This window comes from Parasteatoda tepidariorum, chromosome 4 (genome assembly GCF_043381705.1).
Source record: "Parasteatoda tepidariorum isolate YZ-2023 chromosome 4, CAS_Ptep_4.0, whole genome shotgun sequence".
Lineage (NCBI taxonomy): Eukaryota > Metazoa > Arthropoda > Arachnida > Araneae > Theridiidae > Parasteatoda > Parasteatoda tepidariorum.
The window spans coordinates 12,602,847-12,623,748 of NC_092207.1; the positions used below are offsets into that span (position 1 = coordinate 12,602,847).

Below are 20,902 nucleotides of genomic sequence, written 5' to 3' on the forward strand. Positions count from 1 at the left end.
TTAATTAATTATAGTCTGACGTCTTAACCTCATTAACTTGTTAATTTTTAATTGCTATTTTCTAATTTTTAACTGATTTACATATTAACTGTTAATACTTTAACCAAACAATATAATGCTACTTATTAACTTTGAATGTTTGAATTGTTAACTATAATTTATTCTTTTAACTTTCAATTATTGATGCTCTTATCGGGAATTATGGTTTATCAGTATTTTTTTTCGTTTTTAAGAAATAGTTTAGTTTTTAATTGCTATTTTCTAATTTTTAACTGATTTGCATATTAACTGTTAATACTTTAACCAAACAATATAATGTTACTTATTAACTTTGAATGTTTGAATTGTTAACTATAATTCATTCTTTTAACTTTTAATTATTGATGCTCTTATCGGGAATTATGGTTTATCAGTATTTTTTTTCGTTTTTAAGAAATAGTTTAATTTTTAATTGCTATTTTCTAATTTTTAACTGATTTACATATTAACTGTTAATACTTTAACCAAACAATATAATGTTACTTATTAACTTTGAATGTCTGAATTGTTAACTATAATTCATTCTTCTAACTTTTAATTATTGATGCTCTTATCGGGAATTATGGTTTATCAGTATTTTTTTTCGTTTTTAAGAAATAGTTTTTAATAGAAACTGTTTCACGTTATAAAAAATATTTTTTCCTCGTAAAAGGTTTTTTTTCTCGTTTTCGGTGTGTTAATTGTATAACTTTTATTTCTTGTAGTACACTGCGTAAAAAATAAGCAGACCACCCTGAATAACTTCTGATCTAATGATCGGATCTTCACGTTTTAGGAATCAATTTAAATGCTTTGAGGGGCTGACCTCAAAATGCTAATTAATTAATGTAAACGATATTTTAAATTACGAAATCATACACAAAAACGCACCTTCTCTGAATTAACATACTTTTTTCGACGGATTTATATTTCTGACCTCCAGAATATAGGAGGTAGCCGCAATCTACGAAATATGGTTACCATAGTGTGGTCAAGAGAGAGACCTAAAGTTTGAGCCCCTTAATGTTAATTTTACGTTTTGCGTATTTCTCCGTATCTCGAGAACTTTTCAAGCAAAACCAAAACATTTTTTTCAGAAAATTAAGAAATTCGTTTTTTGTTTACGTGATAAATATGTCTATAAATTGAACAACTCAGAAAATTGCCCCGTAAGTCAAGCACAAAACATTTAACAGTATTGCAATTTCTTAACTAAGTCAATTAGAATTCTAATTTTTGAGTCAATAAAAAATATATTTTAAGCATTAATTAACACAATGAAAAAAACCATACCTAAAACGTATTTCTTGCAATATAAAAGTAGGAAAGAATTAAATTTTTGAAATTTGCATATCGTTCCCTTCCTTATGATGAAGTATATTTGTTCACAAATAGAGTCAGACAGCCAATAGACAGTGCTATGATTTTCAAGAGTTACTGTCTGTTGTCAATTCGGTTGACTCCAAAATTCAATTTTACTGTTGACGCGGGAATTAATTTTACTTTCCTTTTTTAGATGTTCTTGTAACTAAATACCCTAATCATTTTTCTGCCTGTGTTTATCGAAAACATTTTGTAGTCTTCTTGCCCCGAAATCACTCGGAATTCCAACCACCCTGATTTCAGAAACTTTCTGATTTAATATTTTCGTTTTTTACGTGAAACCATTGCTGTGAAAGTTTTTTGCTAAACTCCGAGCTTAACTTCGTCCGCTCGCTTGCTGTTAACAGTGGATTTAACCCTTCTATATTTGATTCAACTCTTGCTAAACTCAGTAGATTCGGTGGCGCCTGTTTTTGAGCGCTTGGAACATGTCGACTAATATTTCCAATTAGCAAATTTTTGGAGTGACTTAAGTTTTCAACACAGTAGTGTAATTCTAGTAAAAAATAATGCGCATAAGCTATAAATATTTTTAAGAGTTAGTGCTTCTTAGGAAACATGAAAATCGGTTTACATTTTTGTATTAGCTAATAAAAATATTTTATAAATATGGCTGTTATGAAAGCTAATGTTCAAATTCTATTTTCGACTACATCTTGAACATTACCTGAACACTTTTAAGCATTACCTTGAACAATTGTTTCTAGTTAGTAACATCGACTAGTTTTCGAGAAGACATGAACGCAAAATTTTAATAATTCAAAAATTTATGTCATATATTACATTCGAATCTATAATACTATAAATAATTTATAGCATACTATAAGGAATTGTATTATAAATTTATGGCACAATATGTATTTTAAGTAAAACATTTTTCAAGATGTCAACTTATAGCATTAAATATTACTTGATTAAAAACTTCATTCTCTTCAAAAATATACAAATTGGAAGTAACAGTCGACATGTTTCAAGAGCTTGAAAATAGACGTCCATTTTCAAGACTTGCCAGATATGATTGATTTTATTGAAATTACATATATTTACTGACTTGTATGCTCAATATAGGCTTATAAGTCATTGTCAAGTTGAAAATACAGATAGAACAATTCAGAGAAAGACATCACAAAGAATACATCCAGGGTTACGGCGGGATTCGAACCCGCTACCTCCACGCTTAACAGAGCGTTTGGACCGGCGATACCGCTCGGCCAGGGAGGCCCCCCAGATATGAATGAGAAGAAACAAAAGTGATTTGAAATAAAGTGTAAAGTTGCCAGCGAAAAATAATAAAGATGAAAGTGAGAAACAAAACTAAAAAAACCACAGTAGCAGAGAGAGAGAAAAAAATAAAAAATAGAACACGAAAAACTACAGTGGCCGAAAGGGGCAAATCAGGGTAAAATTCATTTCCACGCGGTAGGGAGAGGTGGTGACTGTTATTTCAACTGTTCTTTTCAATCTGCATCTCTTTTTAAGTGAATGACGTTTTTAATAAAATGATATCTTAAATGATTCAGTTTCTTCGGATTACTTATTTAATTATATATCGCTTTTTTATTGCTTTAGCATTCAAAATAATACTTGTTTTTGATTAGAAGTTACTGATTTTTTAATGCATTGTGTTTAGGTGTGTCGTTCTTTTGAATTAAGTAATCTCGAGACATTTTATACCAGAAAAACTGAACCAAATCATTTACCAATATCTAATATAAAATTTTATGTGTTTTGTATCGTGTTAAGTTCCCTACGACAGATAAATCCTTTCTGCAACGTTTTACGTTTTGTTTTTTAGTTACTTCCGCACTGAGCTTTAAAAATTGTCTCATTTACTCGACTGGATAGGCCATAAAACCTTTATTTACAGTAACTAAAACGTTTCCCATTATATGGTACATTTTAATTGCCCAAATCGATGATAAAACTTAATGCTTCATGAGCTTTTGCTGCAATTTTTCTGTGATCAGTTGGTGAGTGAAACTATAAATTGTTTTAATACTAAATCAAACTAGAATGTTAACATCAATTTCAAGAGGTTATTACCTATGATTAACAAAAAAGTTAATAGCTGACATACTTATTGTGGGCGTTTTAATGTTTCTTCTTTCTTTTTTCAAATCAGATCATATGATAGAGCTAGTTACACTTGAACTTAACGGAATACATTTGTCTGCGAGTAGTTAGCAACTTTTTGAAACAAAAAAATAAAGGGGTCAAACGGAACTTCGAATTTAACAAGTAAACTACGATATGTTTTCGCATATGCGATACCTACAATTTATTAATATCTTAATTGAGAATTCATCTACCTCTTAATTATTTTAGACCTCTTTCAAAGAAAAGGAAAATATGAAATCATCTCTTTTTTCTCTCCTTTATTGTTATAACTTTGTAATCAGGATAATGTATTTAATTAGTTGTAAAGAAAGTTGTATGAACTAAATAATAATAATGTAATAGCTATTAACCGTTCATAAAACAGAACGCACAAGATGTCCTGATTTGATATTTAAATAATTGGGGAGACCCGTTTTTAAGAAATGCGAGGTACTGAGAGTTTGAGAAATTATGAACAATTGCTTAAGGAAACGATAATTGAGTTAGCTATTAAAATTTTTATTGATTTTGAAATAAATGTATTGTCTGTCAGAGACATAAAACTAACATTTTATATGTTATAATAAGTGGATAAAAAATAATAATAAAATTACATTTCTGAAATCTGCTTTCATTTCAACATACGAAAGTATTTCGATATTATTTATAAAGCATGCGAGAAAGCTTTTCGTCTTATTTTCATGGGATGGTTTAAATAATTTTGACGATTTTATTATTTTATCTTGATTTTACAAAAATTTATGATTACATGTCAGTGAGGGGTAATATGAAGAAATTGTAAGAAAACTATTTAAGTCAATTACAAAAGGGGGCAAGTAAAGCTGCTAGAATTAAATGGTTTAAATTTAACTTGAATTGTTGTAAATTTGGATATTTTATATCGTAAATAACTTTAATCGTGTTATTTTTTATAATTTAACTATTTTTTGTTTGTTTGAACCATACCATATGCATTTCACTGTATAAATTTAAAAAAAAATTCATTTTGTACAGATTTATTCATTTCTACAAAGGTGCCCCCAGATGGGTTCAAAGATATTAAACCTGATCCCAGATGGCTCAAAGAATAAAGGACTAGCCAAGATCAGATGACCAAGGTTCGAATCCCAGCGATGGCAATTGATATGATTCCTACTCTCTGGTCACACCAACTGCAATGCTCACGCAAAATATTATCAGTAGTAGACCGATAATTGGTTAGAATCCCTTTGCCATCGGGGTTACAGTGGGAAGTTTTCGTGATTTTCTGTTTGCAACGCAAACGCGGTTTAGTTTCATTAATAAGTTCTCCACGAAAATTAATATGTTCCAATGCTTTAGCCTGGAGTTCCCTTGTCTTCTAGAATGGGTTCAAAATTACAAGGCTACGGAGTTGAACATTGATTGTTGTGAACTCAAACTGGCACCGGCTGTTCAAAGCCGGTTTTAAATTAAAACAAAGTACTCTACCCAGAAGTACAAAAAAGCAATTTTAAAATATTTATCCAAAAGACTTCACGCTGTGGGCTTATAGGCTAAGGATGTACTTTCATTGTGCTGTGTAAATTTCACCAAATAAATTTTAAATATGAAAAATATGAATTTTGAAAAAAATGTGTTCGAAGGTGCTCTGTTTATACTTAGTTTTATTCTAATATAAATATTTTCTAAAAATGCGTCAGAAATTATTATGCAAAATAAAAAGTGATATCTTCGATTTTTTTTCCTTCGATGAATTAAGAAAAAAAAAAAAAGAGTTCATGAACCAGTAATTGTTATAGATAGAACCTTGATTATTCGTAAATAAATTGACCTTTGATTGAAAAGTAGTCTATTTCTTCATTCTTTTTCTCTCAGACTGATCAACCCACTTCATTATCTGCACCCTTGAATTCCTTAAAAATCATTGTTCTCGAAACTTTTGCAATAAGAAATGTTCCTCAACTTTTAATTATTCTTTCTTCCATCATTTTCTCACGAATGGACAAACAAGGCAAAGGCATCAACACATTTTATTGATTTAAAAATTATCTTACTTATCTAAAAATTATCTTGTACCATGATTATAAGTTTCTATTATATTTATATTATATTATTTTGATTAAGTGCTCCTATGTATTTTGAATAAGCGCTTCTATATATTTTAAATTAAGCATTCCTATGTATTTTGATTAAGTGTTTCTATATATTTTGATTAAGTGTTACTGTGTATTTTGATTACGCGTTACTATAGATTTTGATTAGCTTTACTATATACACCGAAGAACCATTACTTTATGACCACCCTCCATCTATAACAATGGGTTCGCCCAGGTTTTCATGGTTTCTCGACCAGGAACAATGTTTCCATGGGGCACATTAGGACCCATAATCCTCATAGAACAATCCCTGACGTCTGTAAGCTACTTGAGCATAGTTGCAGACCAGGTTCACCCATTCATGGTAACAGTTTTTCCCGCTGGGGATGGTATTTACCAACAGGATAATGCACCATGTCATAAGGGTCGAATCCTCGAGGAACATTCCAGTGACTTTCAAGTCATGTCTTGGCCACCAAATTCACCTGACCTTAATCCAATAGAACATTTGTGGTCCTACTTGGAAAACCAAATTCATGCTGCCACGCTACCCCCTCGCAATTTGAGGGAATTGCAGGACCAGTTGGTGAGCGCTTGGTACCAGATACCTCAGACTACTTATCAGCACCTTGTGGAATCAATGCCACGACGGGTGCTAGCAGTTTTGAGGGCTAAAGGTTATTAGCAGGGTGGTCATAATGTAATGGCTCTTCGATGTATTTCACTTAAGCCATGATGTATAATTTGATTATGAATTAAACTAAATTTAACTATTTTTATAATGATATTACCTACGGTTTAATAAACTAATTTTTTTTCCAAACGAATTTAATTTTGTTTATGATGAAACTGTATGTATATTAATTTTACTTTATCTATGTATCTACTGTATGCATATTTTTCTTTACTTTTCTTATATACTTATGTTTTATTCTACGATTTCAAGTATGGGTAATAAAATAAAAAAAGGTAATTTTTTCAAGTGGATAAAAAAGGAGAAAAACAATTCTATTTTAAGTAACTTGAAAAACGTAGGGTACTTAACTTTCCTTAACCGGGAAATGGGGAGTTTTTAGTGATGATAGAAGTTTAATAAATATCGTGGTAAAAAGGAAATAACTTTTTTAGTTCATTTTATCAAACGTAGTTTGCAAATTTTTTTTCAGTTTTATGAATGTAAGTTGTTTTTTGTCAAATAGAGTTAAAAATCCTGGTGTAAAAATAAAGATAAATCCTATTAGTAGTGGTCAGAAATTATTGAAAATTTTATATATTATATTTGAAAATTGATCACACTTTCTAGTAAAGCGGCAAACGTTTTTATTTACGATAAATTCTATTTGGTTATAATAAATTCTATTTGGCAACTGGTGTATTTAAAAAACTGTGGATACAAAATGATACGGTTTTGTAAAATTTTACAACTAGCACATACCTGCCAACTTTTAATCCCTTCCATTATCATTTTTCCCAGTGGTATTAAAATGGAATTAAAACTTCAATTTTAAGCAAACAAATGCGTTGCATTTGAAAAAACTTAAGTTGACAACCATGATAGTAACGCATATTAATATATGTGCTTCATTTTTGTAAGAATAGTGGTGATCAAAATCATTTAATAATTAAGTTTATAAAAGAAAAAATAGTATATATTTACTACCACTTTAAATATGAAAATAAAATCTTCCGGAAAATCCGGAAGAGTTGGCAGGTATGCTAGCATGGTTCCAAAACCATAAAAATGAAATTTAGCTGGACATAATAATTAGATTAAGTTAGGATTTTCTTTAAGTTATGGACATTGGAGTTAGGTTGCGGTTGAGTTCAGGTTTGTCAAGTGAACAATAGAATGAGGCGTAATTAGTTTATCTAATGGTGCCATCTATTGTGAGAGATGGGAAATGCTATACTTCTATGTTAAATAGCTCTTCGGTTCTGCCATCTAAACGTTAATGAACGTTTCGTATTCCAATAGTCCAGGGTCACAAATTGAAAAGTTTATGAACTATTTAGATAGAATGGTTAATTTTGTATTTTATATCGTCAAATATCTCTAATAGTTGTCTATTGGTTTTAAATTAAATGTTAGTTTTAATTGGGTATGAAATGAAGTTTGCTACTATCGTGGTTAAAGACATTGAATTTTATCTTTCAGCTTAAAAATTTAATTTATTTCATATTTCAGTAAAATAAAAAAACTCCAGACAATTTGATGCAAAAATGTTAAAGGCTTGAAATTTAAGCATATAAAAGATGAAAAATATGATAAAAATTTATAAAGTTTCAAATGAGAAAAAGAATATTTTTTTTCCAAAAAGAAATTTTGAATGCTATTGTTATTTTTATTAACTGTTTAACTAGTTTTCAAACTTAACTGGTTTTCAAACACTTTATAATGTGTACAAGATCTGAATAATTTTCATGTACATAAAACTATTATCAGTACAATTTGAGACAAGATTATGCAATACAAATTAAAGAAACATTACGAATCTTTTGAAATATTTTGAAATTCTAAGAACTTTTCAAAATGTTCCAGAAACGTATTTATTTTATGCTTATAACGTATAAAAGTTAGTTTTACTACAGACAATATGAAAATCTTTAGTTAATATTTCTGAAACATTACAGAGATGTTTCACAAATATCACCAGACCACTTATCTTTCAGAAATGTAGTTATTAACTGTCTAAAACACAGAGATGTTCACTTTCCTGTATGTATTTTTTATTGTTTCTGAAACAATTAAAAAATATTTAAAATTATTTCAAAGGCTAGGACAAAGTTATTATTATTTCAAAGGCTAGGATACCGTTTATTTTTCTAAAAATGTATTATTGTTTTAGAAAGTAAAGTTCTAAAAACAATTTGAAAAATGAGTATTTATTTCTTCAACTTAGTATTGTTTATCAATCTTATATATTATCAGTGAAATAAATATCTTATCATACATTCAACCATTTATCTTACACATTCGTTAATAAATTCTCTAATTTCACACAAATAAATATCTTATCATACATTCAGCCATTTATCTTACACATTCGTTAATAAATTCTCTAATTTCACACAAATAAATATCTTATCATACATTCAGCCCATTTATCTTACACATTCGTTAATAAATTCTCTAATTTCACACATAGTTTCTTGTTAATGAAGAAATTGAGAATTTCCATCGATACATAAATAAAATTATTAAAAAATGTATACATATAAAAAATAATAATCTTTTTTATCTCCATAAAGTGCAAAATGGCGACCTATATATGGTTATGAAACCAATTTTGTCCCGCATCATTTAATGCTTATTAAAAAAGTGAAACGAGACTTCTTAATTATTTCAACACTTTCTTTTTTCGATCAATGGATATGAAGAAATAAAATATTCATCCTACAAAGTCGTCACAGTAGCCTCGGGCATCAGGCATCGCCAATAGTGCTTCGAAAATATAACCTCGACCTTAAGCTGACCGACGAGTTTCCTTACCTGTGGTTTGACTGACCCATTTTGAACTCCCATCTTCTGAAGGAGAGACAGTTTCGATAGTGATTAACGTTAATATCGATTAATTGAGGAAGATATATCGATTTCATTTGATTTGAATATGCATTTTAATGCACAGGTTAGCCATTCTCAGATTGTGGGGTGTTTGAAACAACATTATTGAAACTCTACTGGGGCTAACTAGACTGAACTTGGTGAGCACTCTGTTTTTACGTTGATGAATTCGAAAATTACATTAATTGAAATTAATTTAATAAATAAATAAATGAATTAATTAAAATGTTTATAAGTAAAATAATTGATAAATAAAGAAAATTAAAAATTATTTAATAAATAAACAAAGTATATAAAAATAATTAATAAATAATAAATAAATAAATAAATTAACTAAAATATTTATAAATAAAGTATTTAATAAATAAAGAAAATTAAAAATTAATTAATAAATAAACAAAGTATATTAAAAAATAATAAATAAATAAATAAATTAATTAATTAAAATATTTTTACGTAAAATAATTAATAAATAAAGAATATTAAAAATTAATTAATAAATAAATTAAAAATTAATTAATAAATAGACAAAGTGTATTAAAAATAATTAATAAATAAAGAAAATTAAAAATAAATTAATTAATTAAAATATTTATAAGAAAAATAATTAATAAATAAAGAAAATTAAAAATTAATTAATAAATAAACAAAGTATATTAAAAAAATAATTTATAAATACATAAATAATAAATAAATAAAATGAAGGAATGATTCAAAATAAATTTATTTAATATTTTATTTAATTCTGGTTTATTGGGATGGATTGGTGATTACGTAATTAAATTACATAAGTTATCTAATATCCAAGTCAAATTTTTAAAATTCTTACAAGAAAAAAAAATTGTGAATTATCCTAAACCACTATCAATTACTCGATATTTTTCCAATCTGTCAAATATCTTTCTGCACACTATGTTTACATCTTTTAAAAAACCAGCGTTATATTGTACAAAACGCTGCAATTAAATTGGAAATACTTAATTAAATTTCCTCTGTATTCAAGCTTAATAATAGTTACATTTTTCGTAATATTTTCTTTATTATCAACCAAATGGTTTAAAATGCTTTTTCTATCAATTTGAGAAGCAAAAAGAAATAAAGAAAGGAGAAATAATTAAATAAAATCTTTTAAAAATTTACTATTTTCTTTGTGACTCGTTTACTTTACAACTGATGTAATGTTTTTTGCTTGAATGATTTTTTTTTAAAATTAAACATGTACTGATAAACAGAATAATAATTTAATAAATAAAATAAAATAATTGAATAACTTTCACGAAAAATGATGAACCTTAATTAGTAATTATCAATTTAAGTATAAATGTCTACATAACGAAACAAAAGTTATTTAAAGCATATAACGCAAGTGTACGGAAGTGAACTCAAAACATAAATTATTTTTCAAGAACTTTATTTTGCGACATCCGTCGCAGTTCTGCCCGATTTCTGCTTTAGTGCTTTAAATTACGTTTTCAAAATATAATTGCGTTGTTATTGCTTTTTTTAAATTTTTTTTTTAAAAAAAGCATTTGGTAATATAGAAATAGTAAAAAAAAAAGAAGAAAAAAAAAGAAAGCAATAATAAGGTAACAACTATACCCCAACTACATTTATCAATCAATAAAACTCAACAATAACTCAATTTATTTATTTATCTTATTTCTATATAACTGTATAACTAGTTCTTACCAAATGGTTTTTTTTAATTTTTTTTTCTAGATGATTTATTTATTTACTCATTGTAGCGATAACTCCAGTTTAAGGCTAACTTGGATAAAAGGATTTTAAACTAACACCAATTTATTATACTTTCCATTTTAACCATCAGTTCTTACTTTATTTACGAAAGTGTCCCATATCAGTCTTTATGACTACACTATAAAATATTCCAGATTAAAAAGCGGTACTTCTTATCGTAAAATCCATTTTTACCGGAACATGTTACGGAGCAAATAATCTGACATATCGCAATTTTTACAGTCATAATTACCGTAAAATCACTAAACTCTAATTAAATAAATATGAGTGTAAAATTTACGGTATAATATTTTACGATAAAAATGGATTTTTCGGATGGTGCACTCAAGGTGCGGGTACTTCGATTTTTTACAATGCACGGGTTAATGTCAAACACGGTTTTTATCTCTTATGATTTTCAATTTTCTTTATCAACATATAGACTAAAATGAGGAAGTCGTGGGCTTATAGCATTTTTCATTTTATATTTTGGCCTAGATTCATATGCATGCTTTCTTGTTTTTTTTTTTATTTATTATTTTTAATCTAAAGTTTATCATTAATTTTATAACGGCTAATAGTATTATTTTTATTCTAAACTAATAAAGTCAATTATTATCTAACATCTATTATTTTTTTCAGGTTCCAGCGTTTGCCATTTTGAACTATATATTGGTTAGGATGCATGAAAAGAAGATAGATAGAAGAAGTTAAAATAAAGATCTTTTGAATATTTGCCGAAAATTATAAAAACTTTATTTAAAAATATATAAATATTCTCTTTTTTAGTTTTTGAAATACTTTCAGCATAATGAAAATAATGAAAGTTTTAACCATTATTTTTTCAAATTATTGTCCTGTTTTTAAAAATGGATCACTTTTAAAAAAGGCTCTAAAAATTAGGCAATTATACTTAAAATATTTTAACTTTTCCGTCCTGGTAAACTCAGATTAGAATATTTGTGGCAATTTTTAAGATATAGAATAACTTTTAAGTATTAAATTAATTTATTAAATATCAAATTACTTTTAATAAAAATAAAAAGTGAAAATTTTATCTGAAATATCAATTATTGCTAATAAAAATAACTTTGGTTTTTTTAAAATTTTATTTAATAAAGCGGTTTTGAAAACTGTTTTATAGTTCAATAATAAGTTAAAATTAGTGCGATAATTTGTGAAACGGATTTATTTTTATTTACTTTTAATGCAGCTAAATGGAAGAAACGTGTCAAAAATGAATTAATAAGTTAAATAATATTGTTTTAAACTCGTTTAATTATTTTTGATGAATGTGAAGTATATATTAAGATATCTGCTAACACTTGACTCTTCATAATGTTTCACCTAAATGATCAAAACTTTTTGAAGAATAGTCATCATTTTAAGAACAATAATTACGTGCTTTGTTTAATTATATGTTTCAAAAGTGTCAAAAACGCAATACGTAATATTTACTTAAAAAATCTAACTTTTTGATTTCACCTGGTTCAGTTGATCTGCAATAAGATATGTGTGAAATCAATAAATCTTCTAAGTTAAACAAGTAAATAAATAAACAAATAAATAAAGGTTCCAAATAATTCACCAATCCATCAGAGGAAATAAAACCCCAATCTGATAAAAAAAAAGTAGTAGAGAAAGCGGAATTAAAAAACCTCAAAAACAGGTAAATTGCATGGAAACAATTTAGAAACTACTTTCTGATTTTTTCGGCAGTCAAACAGGTTTTGATTTAAACACTGATGTCTTTCTCAGCCTCTCAATTTTGATAGTATATTTTGTCTTTAACTGGATAAAATCTTCATTTGCATCCTTTCAAATTTTAACTTTATTAATAAGGAGTTTGGAAAAAAATATAATATTAAGGGCAGTCTTTACGGAATACTTTAACTCTCTACTATTTTATCTTTATATAGAAAACAGACTTCATTCATGCAAATGAGCCGGAAAATGTTTTGTCGAAACTGCTAGCATATTTTGAAATTTCATGATCCAAGTTTTTAAAAATCATGTTATTTGATACAAAAGTTTGCTCCAATTAGGGTAAGCGTGAAAAGCTTAAAGTGTGCTTTTTTCTTTTCGAATAACAGTGATTCTGGATAATTTTAGGTTTCCTCCAAAACTCACCATTTTATTACAAATCTTTTTTAAACACTGTTAGAAATTTCTCGGAAAAAGTGGTTAAATAACAGTTTATTTATTTTTACATTCATGGTTTTATAACCATACTAGTTGTAAACGGTTTCAAAATCGTAAAGGTAAAAAAATGTTCTTTACCGTAAACTTAATGGTCAATCAGATGAACGAACTGCTGCCAGTTTTTTTACCATAGATTTAGAATGAAAATTCGAACAGTGTAAGATTCAGAAAACTGAAAAATTAGCATAATGATTTTAAAAAAATGCATATTATAATCAGCATTTTCTAAAATAGAGCTATTTTCAAATTTACTGTTATTCTGAAAACAACCAAGCTTAAATTTCTTTTTTGCAGTTGTTTTTTTTAAAATTTTGTTTAAATAAGAGTACGAAAAGTTGGGATGGCTCAGGGTTCTGTCCCGGGTTGAAGCTTGAACTTCACCAAGTTTGTGAAGTAATGGCGGTTGTAACGCATTGCCACATTGCCACCACCATCACATACTGTTGGTCATGAAATTGTGGAGCCTTAACTTCCGTGACCTCTTGTCTTGCAAGGGGTTGCTTTATTTTTATTTATTTTTTTATTTACAAATAATTCTGTTACAGAAAATGAGATTAGGGAATTTTGAAAGGTGGTATTAAACTTATTAACCTTCTGACGCTGCCTACTGCAAATAAAGTAAAAATATTCAATTAAAAAGTTGAAGTCGAAACAATTTTAAATAAAAAAACAAAGGTTGGTCTACAATTAAGAGTTGTTCTACAACGTATTTCAAGTCAAATCCGCCCTATTTTAATATGAATTTTAAACGAACCCCATTTTCGATCAAATTTTTTGTTCACTAAATAAAACATCGATTTTAAACAATGGAAACTTTTAAGTTGTAAATGAAGTAAAAATATGTCAATAAGAAATGGTAGAAGACACAATTATAAAACATACTTTTTTAAAGATTAGTTTGTAGAATATTTCAAGTTTTCACGCCCACTTTTTCCACAATCCGTGTCCCAGTTGAAAAAATATTATGTTTTGCCTACTAAATAAATATAAATAACGAAAACTTTTAAGCTGAAAATGCAGTAAAAATTTGACATTTTAAAATTACTTTAATTAATAAATAATTAATTAAATATAAAGCACGAAAGCTTTTCTGCTGAAAATGCAGTAAAAGTTTACCATTTAAAAATTACTTTAATTAATAAATAATTAATTAAATATAAATTTTAAAATTAAATAATTATTATTTCTTTATTTGTTTTTAATTATTTATCAATAAATAATTAATTTAATTTAATTGATTATTAAATTTTTTTTTTAAAATTAGTCAATCCTGCATTTCAGATTTATATTGTTCCACTTTTCCCGCAATCTAATGTTTTGTTACCCAAATGATTTTAAACAAGGCAAGTCTTTCTTGTTTAAAATGATTTTTAATACAAAACGAAATGTACATTATGAAGTAATAATATTATACAGTGATTAGATTTCAGTAAAAAATTGAAGTTGAAATAATAATAAATAATTTAATTAATAAAGTGTGGTCTGCAGTGTATCTAAAGTCCATTTTTTTTGTAAACTCGAGTTTTGTTTAAAAAATAATTGTAAATAATCAAAGCTTTTAAGTTGTACTTGCAGTAAAAATAAAATAAAAATACGTTGAAGCTTAAATATAAATAAATACATTCTTAAAGATGGATCTACAGTGTATTTCAGATAAGTAATAAGCTGAAACAATAATAAATAATATAATTTTTAATCGCTGATTTACAATGTATTTCATATAGACTTTTTCATGAAGCAAGTGTTTTGTTTACTCAATGGATGTAAAAAATGAAAGCTTTTAACTTGCAAATACAGTAAACATGTATCCGTAATAATTTTAAATAATTAAGAATAAGTTAATTTTTAATGATGGGTCTACAGCAACTTCAGGTCCACTAAGCTTCATTTTTCCTCGTCATCAAGTTTTTTTATATATGACATTTTTGTCTACAAAATTAGATTCAAATTCTTCAAATCAAAAATTATTATTTGAACATTTAGAATAATATAGTTAACGAGCCTAATTCTACATATTGCACCATCCAGTTAAACTCCGTATTCAAATTAATGTCTGAGCTAATTAAAATAAGGAATTCATTAGTCTGGTCGAATCACGTACAAGGCTAATCATTTCACAACCTGACATTGTATCAATAGCCAAGGGATATCGGTAAAGTTCGATTGATTTTTTAAAAAAAACAAACAATTGTGACACTTTTAATTACTAATACATGGGTACTTTTGAAAGAATGATGGCGTCATGTATTGTCAGAGATTGAGATAATAAATTTATAGTTTGGGACATAAATTAAAATGTCTCAGTTTTCCTATCTATTTCTTTTTTGTTTCAATTACTACGCCAAATTTGTATAGTTTTAACATATAATTTAAAGTTTTACGCCAACTTCTACAAACGACTGATGTAGAATTTTTTTTTAAGTATTGATTCTTATTTGGTCAAACGTGTCATGCTAAACATTATTGGAAAAAATTTTCACGGTCATGAACTAATAAAAAATATTGAGGAGGACACCAACTTTTAATAGGAATTCAAAAAAAAATATTACAGAGGATAAGAACTTTTAATAAGGATTCACATAGAAACTTTCTCTAGGCGTCATTCTATTATCATTAGAAAAATTCTTACCGTCTCAAACTAATAAAAAAATATTAAAGAGGACAAGAACTTTTAATAAGGATTCATATCGAAACTTTCTCTAGGCATCATTCTATTATCCTTAGAAAAATTCTTACCGTCTCAAACTAATAAATTTTTTTTAAAGAGGACAAGAACTTCTAATAAGGATTCATATGGAAACCTTCTCTAGTAAGCAGTATTTTTTTAATAAAATATTTTGTTTTTGTAAAGGTGAGTTTTTTTGTTATGTTTTGATAGTAGATGGCGACAGCTTAGTAGCGAATTTAAAATTTCCTTATGCTCTGCCTCCTGAAACAATTTTATTGATTCATAAAAAAGAGTTAAACGATAGTGCTGCTATCTACTGACAATATTTCGTTTTATTAATATTGTATTATTTTAATAACTAATATTAATTAAAACAGTATTTAATTAGACATTTTTGAATTACAAGTTATTTTATAGTTATAATAAGTATTTTCAGTGGCAAAATTAGCGCATCCTGCAATTTTTGCGGGAGCGCATTTTCTCTGTCTATTTTACTGCCCATTTTTAACAACTAGCTTTTTAATCGTTCATAATTATATTTCGGCTATGTTTAATTGTTTATTCAAATCAGGGATAAAAGATGATGCTAATTGACGATATTTCTGCGAAATATACAAACATGTTTTGCAACATCTTACGTGCTTTTTGCTGCTTTTAAAAAAAAATGCATGCAAACGCCAATTTAGTGCTAATATTTTTAGGTAGGATTTTGTCTTGAGCCCTGTTGCGAAATTTATCATACCAAACTTAATTTCTACTAAATGCTTGCCAAAAATTTTGCATAATTTTGCTTGTATCTAAGTTTAACCTTTGTATTTCATAAAATATATAATTTATCCAAGACTTTTATTCAAAATTTTCTTTTTCTTCAATTTTCAATTACTGAAAACTTTTTAATGATCTTACTTCACATTAAAAAGAAAAGACTCTTTTACAAGGTTTTTTTGAATATTATAACTAGAGCCCAGATTTTGATGACCTAAAAAATCTCAACTAATGACCTTAAAAAGTGCAGAAAATGCCCTTAAAAAGGGCCAAAAATGCCCTTAAAAATGCCTTAAATAAAGTAAAAATATTGAATCAAAAAAATATTTTGGTCTTTAAAATTATTATGAGTCATTTAAAAAATATAAAGCAATGCAATACTTGTTCTACGTTCATTAAAGTTTGAAAAATATGTTTTATATCCTAAAATAACAAAAAAAGGAAAATATATTGACACCAAAATATTTTTCTTTTGTATAGAAACTTCGATGGATATAAAACCAAAATATTAGTAACATAATATTACTAAATATCAGAATTGCATTGGATTATTAAATGTTTTTTGATAATTTGAAATGTAAACGAGCGTCTCTTGTCTGAAAGTAAATTTTCATTCCTGCAGAAGCTTCTTTCAACGTCTACTGATGTTATAGGTGCGTACTTGAAAAAGACGGTCTCACTTACTTACAATTCTTCTTCAATTTGAAAAGATTTTGCTTCACCTGTTAATATTCTATAGATTTTCTTCATTGTTTGGAAGGCAGTGTAATAATGAAAATTGATAAAAAATAGTAAAAATTGGAAAAAATTAACAAAAAACTTTAAAAAATGCATTAAAATGCAAAATACGCCCCAAAATTTAAGGAAAAATGCCCTATAAATCTAAAAAAATGCTCTAAAAGACAAAAAATGTCCAAAAATGCAAAAAATGCAAAAAAATGCAAATGTCATCAAAATCCGGGCCTTAATTATAACTGTAAGAAGCAAGATGATTAACACCCTTTTTAAAGAAATTATGAAAAAAATTTTTTTTGCTGCTTTTCGTCGAAAGGGGATAAGAATGCTATTTTGCTTCAAAGAACCTTCTTAATAATTTCATTAATACCCGAAAAGAAAAATGTTTGAACAAACTATTTATAGCTTGAAAGTTAAAAGGAGAAACAATATAACTATTATTATTTATTTAAGTTTATTTCACTACTGTGTTGATATCTGAATCACATTTTGGAATAGATAAATAAAAAACATATTTTCAAACAATTTCATGTAGGACCAAGACTTGTTTGAAATAATTGTCCTTGTAACTATTTAACTTTGATTCCTTGAGCTAGAGCACATTCCATTGTCGCGTTCGACTTCTGCAATCTCAATTTTAAACGAAATTTTTTGGCATGCTTAAAAAAATGTTTTGAAGTCTAGCTATTAAAAAAAAGAAAAATTGTGCTGCATTGATTTTTTAAGAAAGTTAAGACTAATTATTATGTTTTCAAGCCATTATATATGCCATTAGCCTATGTCATTATCTTACGTAAAACTTATTTTAATTCCACGTTAAGAAATTTTTTAAATTTATAAATTCATTTAATATGCTACTAAATGAATAAACCCAATAAACTTAAGCAAAAAGCTAAAAACTTCATTTGAGCTTTAGAATTCAAGCCTGAAGTCATTCCCGTTTGCGATGATGCAGATAAATGTAATGGGCTCCTATTTTTGAGCACTTGGAACATGTTCACTTTTATTTTCATCTTCATGTTTTTTCGAAGCCAATGAAGTTTTTACCATCAATTGCTGTGTTACATTTAGGTCTTGATCATTATCTTGAGAAGAATTTTATGCTCGTGGAAGTAAACATCTGTATTTTAATTTTTTCATGCGGTTCTTAAAAAAGTAAGAAAACCGTATCTTTAATTTTGTAATTGTGAAGTTATCATCAACACTTTAAAATTAAAATTTTGAAACCCAATGTTTAGATTTCATGAAATTGAACATTAGAGCAAATGTAAACGCAATAAAATACATTTTATCTTCTGAGTTTTGCTACCACCATTTCAGAATCCTAAGGACCTTACAAACTCTGTTTAAGGATATTTGTTGATATTTGTTGATAATCGTAGCTGAACGTCATTGAAGAACATATTAAACAACATTGAAGAACGTGAAAATAAGTTTCAGAATGTATAGAAACATCAGGATGCTAATTGTAAATCATCTTTATCTAAAGAAAACCATGTAACTTAATAATTTTAGAATAAAGCGATTTTTTTTAAACGAAGAATCATACAATATCCAACATATTACTCTTAAACATCTATATTTCAATGTTTTTAAACTGACACTTAAAATTAAAAATTTTTTTTTTCAGTTATGGAAAAAATAAGTAGCGTAAATTATATAAAATCTTGTAAATGGGCATTGTATTTATAATTATAACCTCTTCCAGACTCGCTACATTTTTTTCAGCTACCTTTTTTTTTTGTTGTCTTTTTTAAAGTTTCTTGCCTAGAAGACTTTTTCAAAGCTGTAAAAATGATTACGCCTAAGAATTTGCACATAATTATAATAAGTTTAATAAATTTGACTTTAGCATGAAATCCACATATGATAGAAGTAAAAACAACGTAAAAAGCACAAATAATGTTTTTGATTCTCTCATTTATTCATGGATTTATTAGATTTTTTGAAAACTATTTTATTCGAGTAAAAATGGTGTCGAATAAATTTTCAAATGCAACTTGGTTTAAAACGAAGAAACCAATTACTTGTGTAATTCGGTAACTTTCTGTTAAACGCGTAATTAATATTTTTTTATGAATTTCTATTTCTATTTCTTTTTTATGAATTTCTATTTCTATTTCTATTTATGATTTTCTATTCACAACTATTTACACTTTGTTTTTATAAATGTTGCGTTAATAAATATTTCTATGACTCTCTCTCAAGCACAACTATTTACACTTAATTTTTATTAATGTTGTGCTATTAAATGTACGAATTTCTATTTCTTTTCAGCATAACTATTTACGCTTAATTTTTATAAATGTTACGGTAATAAATATTTTTATGACTCTCTCTCTCTCTCAAGAACAACTATTTACACTTTATTTTTATTAATGTTGTGTTATTAAATGTACGAATTTCTATTTCTTTTGAGCATAACTGTTTACACTTTATTTCTCTCTCTCTCTCTCTCTCTCTCTCTCTCTCTTTCACTCAATACTATTTACACTTTATTTTTATACATGTTGCGTTAGAAAATATTTTTATGTCTCTCTCTCTCTCACTCTCTCTCTCTCTCTTTCACTCAATACTATTTACACTTTATTTTTATACATGTTGCGTTAGAAAATATTTTTATGACTCTCTCTCTCTCTCAAGCACAACTATTTACACTTTATTTTTATAAATGTTGCGTTAGTAAATATTTCTATGACTCTCTCTCTCTCTCAAGCACAACTATTTACACTTAATTTTTATTAATGTTGTGTTATTAAATGTACGAATTTCTATTTCTTTTAAGCATAACTATCTACGCTTAATTTTTATAAATGTTACGGTAATAAATATTTTTATGACTCTCTCTCTCTCTCTCTCAAGCACAACTATTTACACTTTATTTTTATAAATGTTGCGTTAATAAATTAATAAATACTTTTATCTCTCTCACAAGCACATCTATTTACGCTTTATTTTTATTAATGTTGTGTTGTTAAATGTACAAGGTTAGCTATACTATATACATTTTTCGAACATTGTACTATTAATAACAGCGTTTAAGCTCGTTCATTCGCAAAAAATACGATCGATGCCTGAGATCACGAACGTTTGAATGGATGGATGAACGGACCCTGCATCCGTATTTGTCACCCTCTCCATCCCTGCTTCTTTTCGCTATAAAAATGGCGTCCTTCTTCTATACGGAGACGTGCGTCTCTTTGTTTAATAAACAGATCCCTAGCTATCTCATTGAAATGGGATTTCTCATGTTGTTAATATGGGCTTGTTCAGTACTGTGTGTCAGTAGAATAAAGAAGACGTATTTTACTCTTTTACGTTTGAAGAAAGATCCCTTCTCGCATATTATAGAACTCTTCGTTAAAGGTAAGCAGTTGTCGAAATATGTTACGTAAAACTTCACTGCTTCGTTTCTTTTTATGTTTGACAATTATATATATCTGTTATCATCATCATAAATCTGCCTTCATGTAATCAAGAGTTAAAATTTTTTGATTTCATAATCCCATAATTATAATTGTTGTTATTCAGGTCACTCTGATTAAATTAAACAATTCATAAATATAATATATACTATATAATATATACTATATAATATATACTATATAATATATAATATATAATAAACATATATAATATATCATATATGATATATAA

The 20,902-nt window shown here is 27.0% G+C and overlaps 2 protein-coding genes across 2 annotated transcripts in view; both read left to right on the forward strand.

Moving 5' to 3' along the window:
• Window positions 1-20,902, forward strand: part of LOC107441924 (GATA zinc finger domain-containing protein 14) — a 214,804-nt gene that overhangs the window by 139,588 nt on the left and 54,314 nt on the right. The gene's annotated exons all lie outside the window — the stretch shown is intronic.
• LOC107441926 (uncharacterized) overlaps window positions 20,232-20,902 on the forward strand; it is a 17,561-nt gene continuing 16,890 nt past the window's right edge. Inside the window, exon 1 of the mRNA XM_043048307.2 lies at window positions 20,232-20,611. Coding sequence (XP_042904241.2) covers window positions 20,344-20,611 — 268 coding nt within the window. The 5' untranslated portion in view covers window positions 20,232-20,343. The remainder of the gene's footprint in view (window positions 20,612-20,902) is intronic.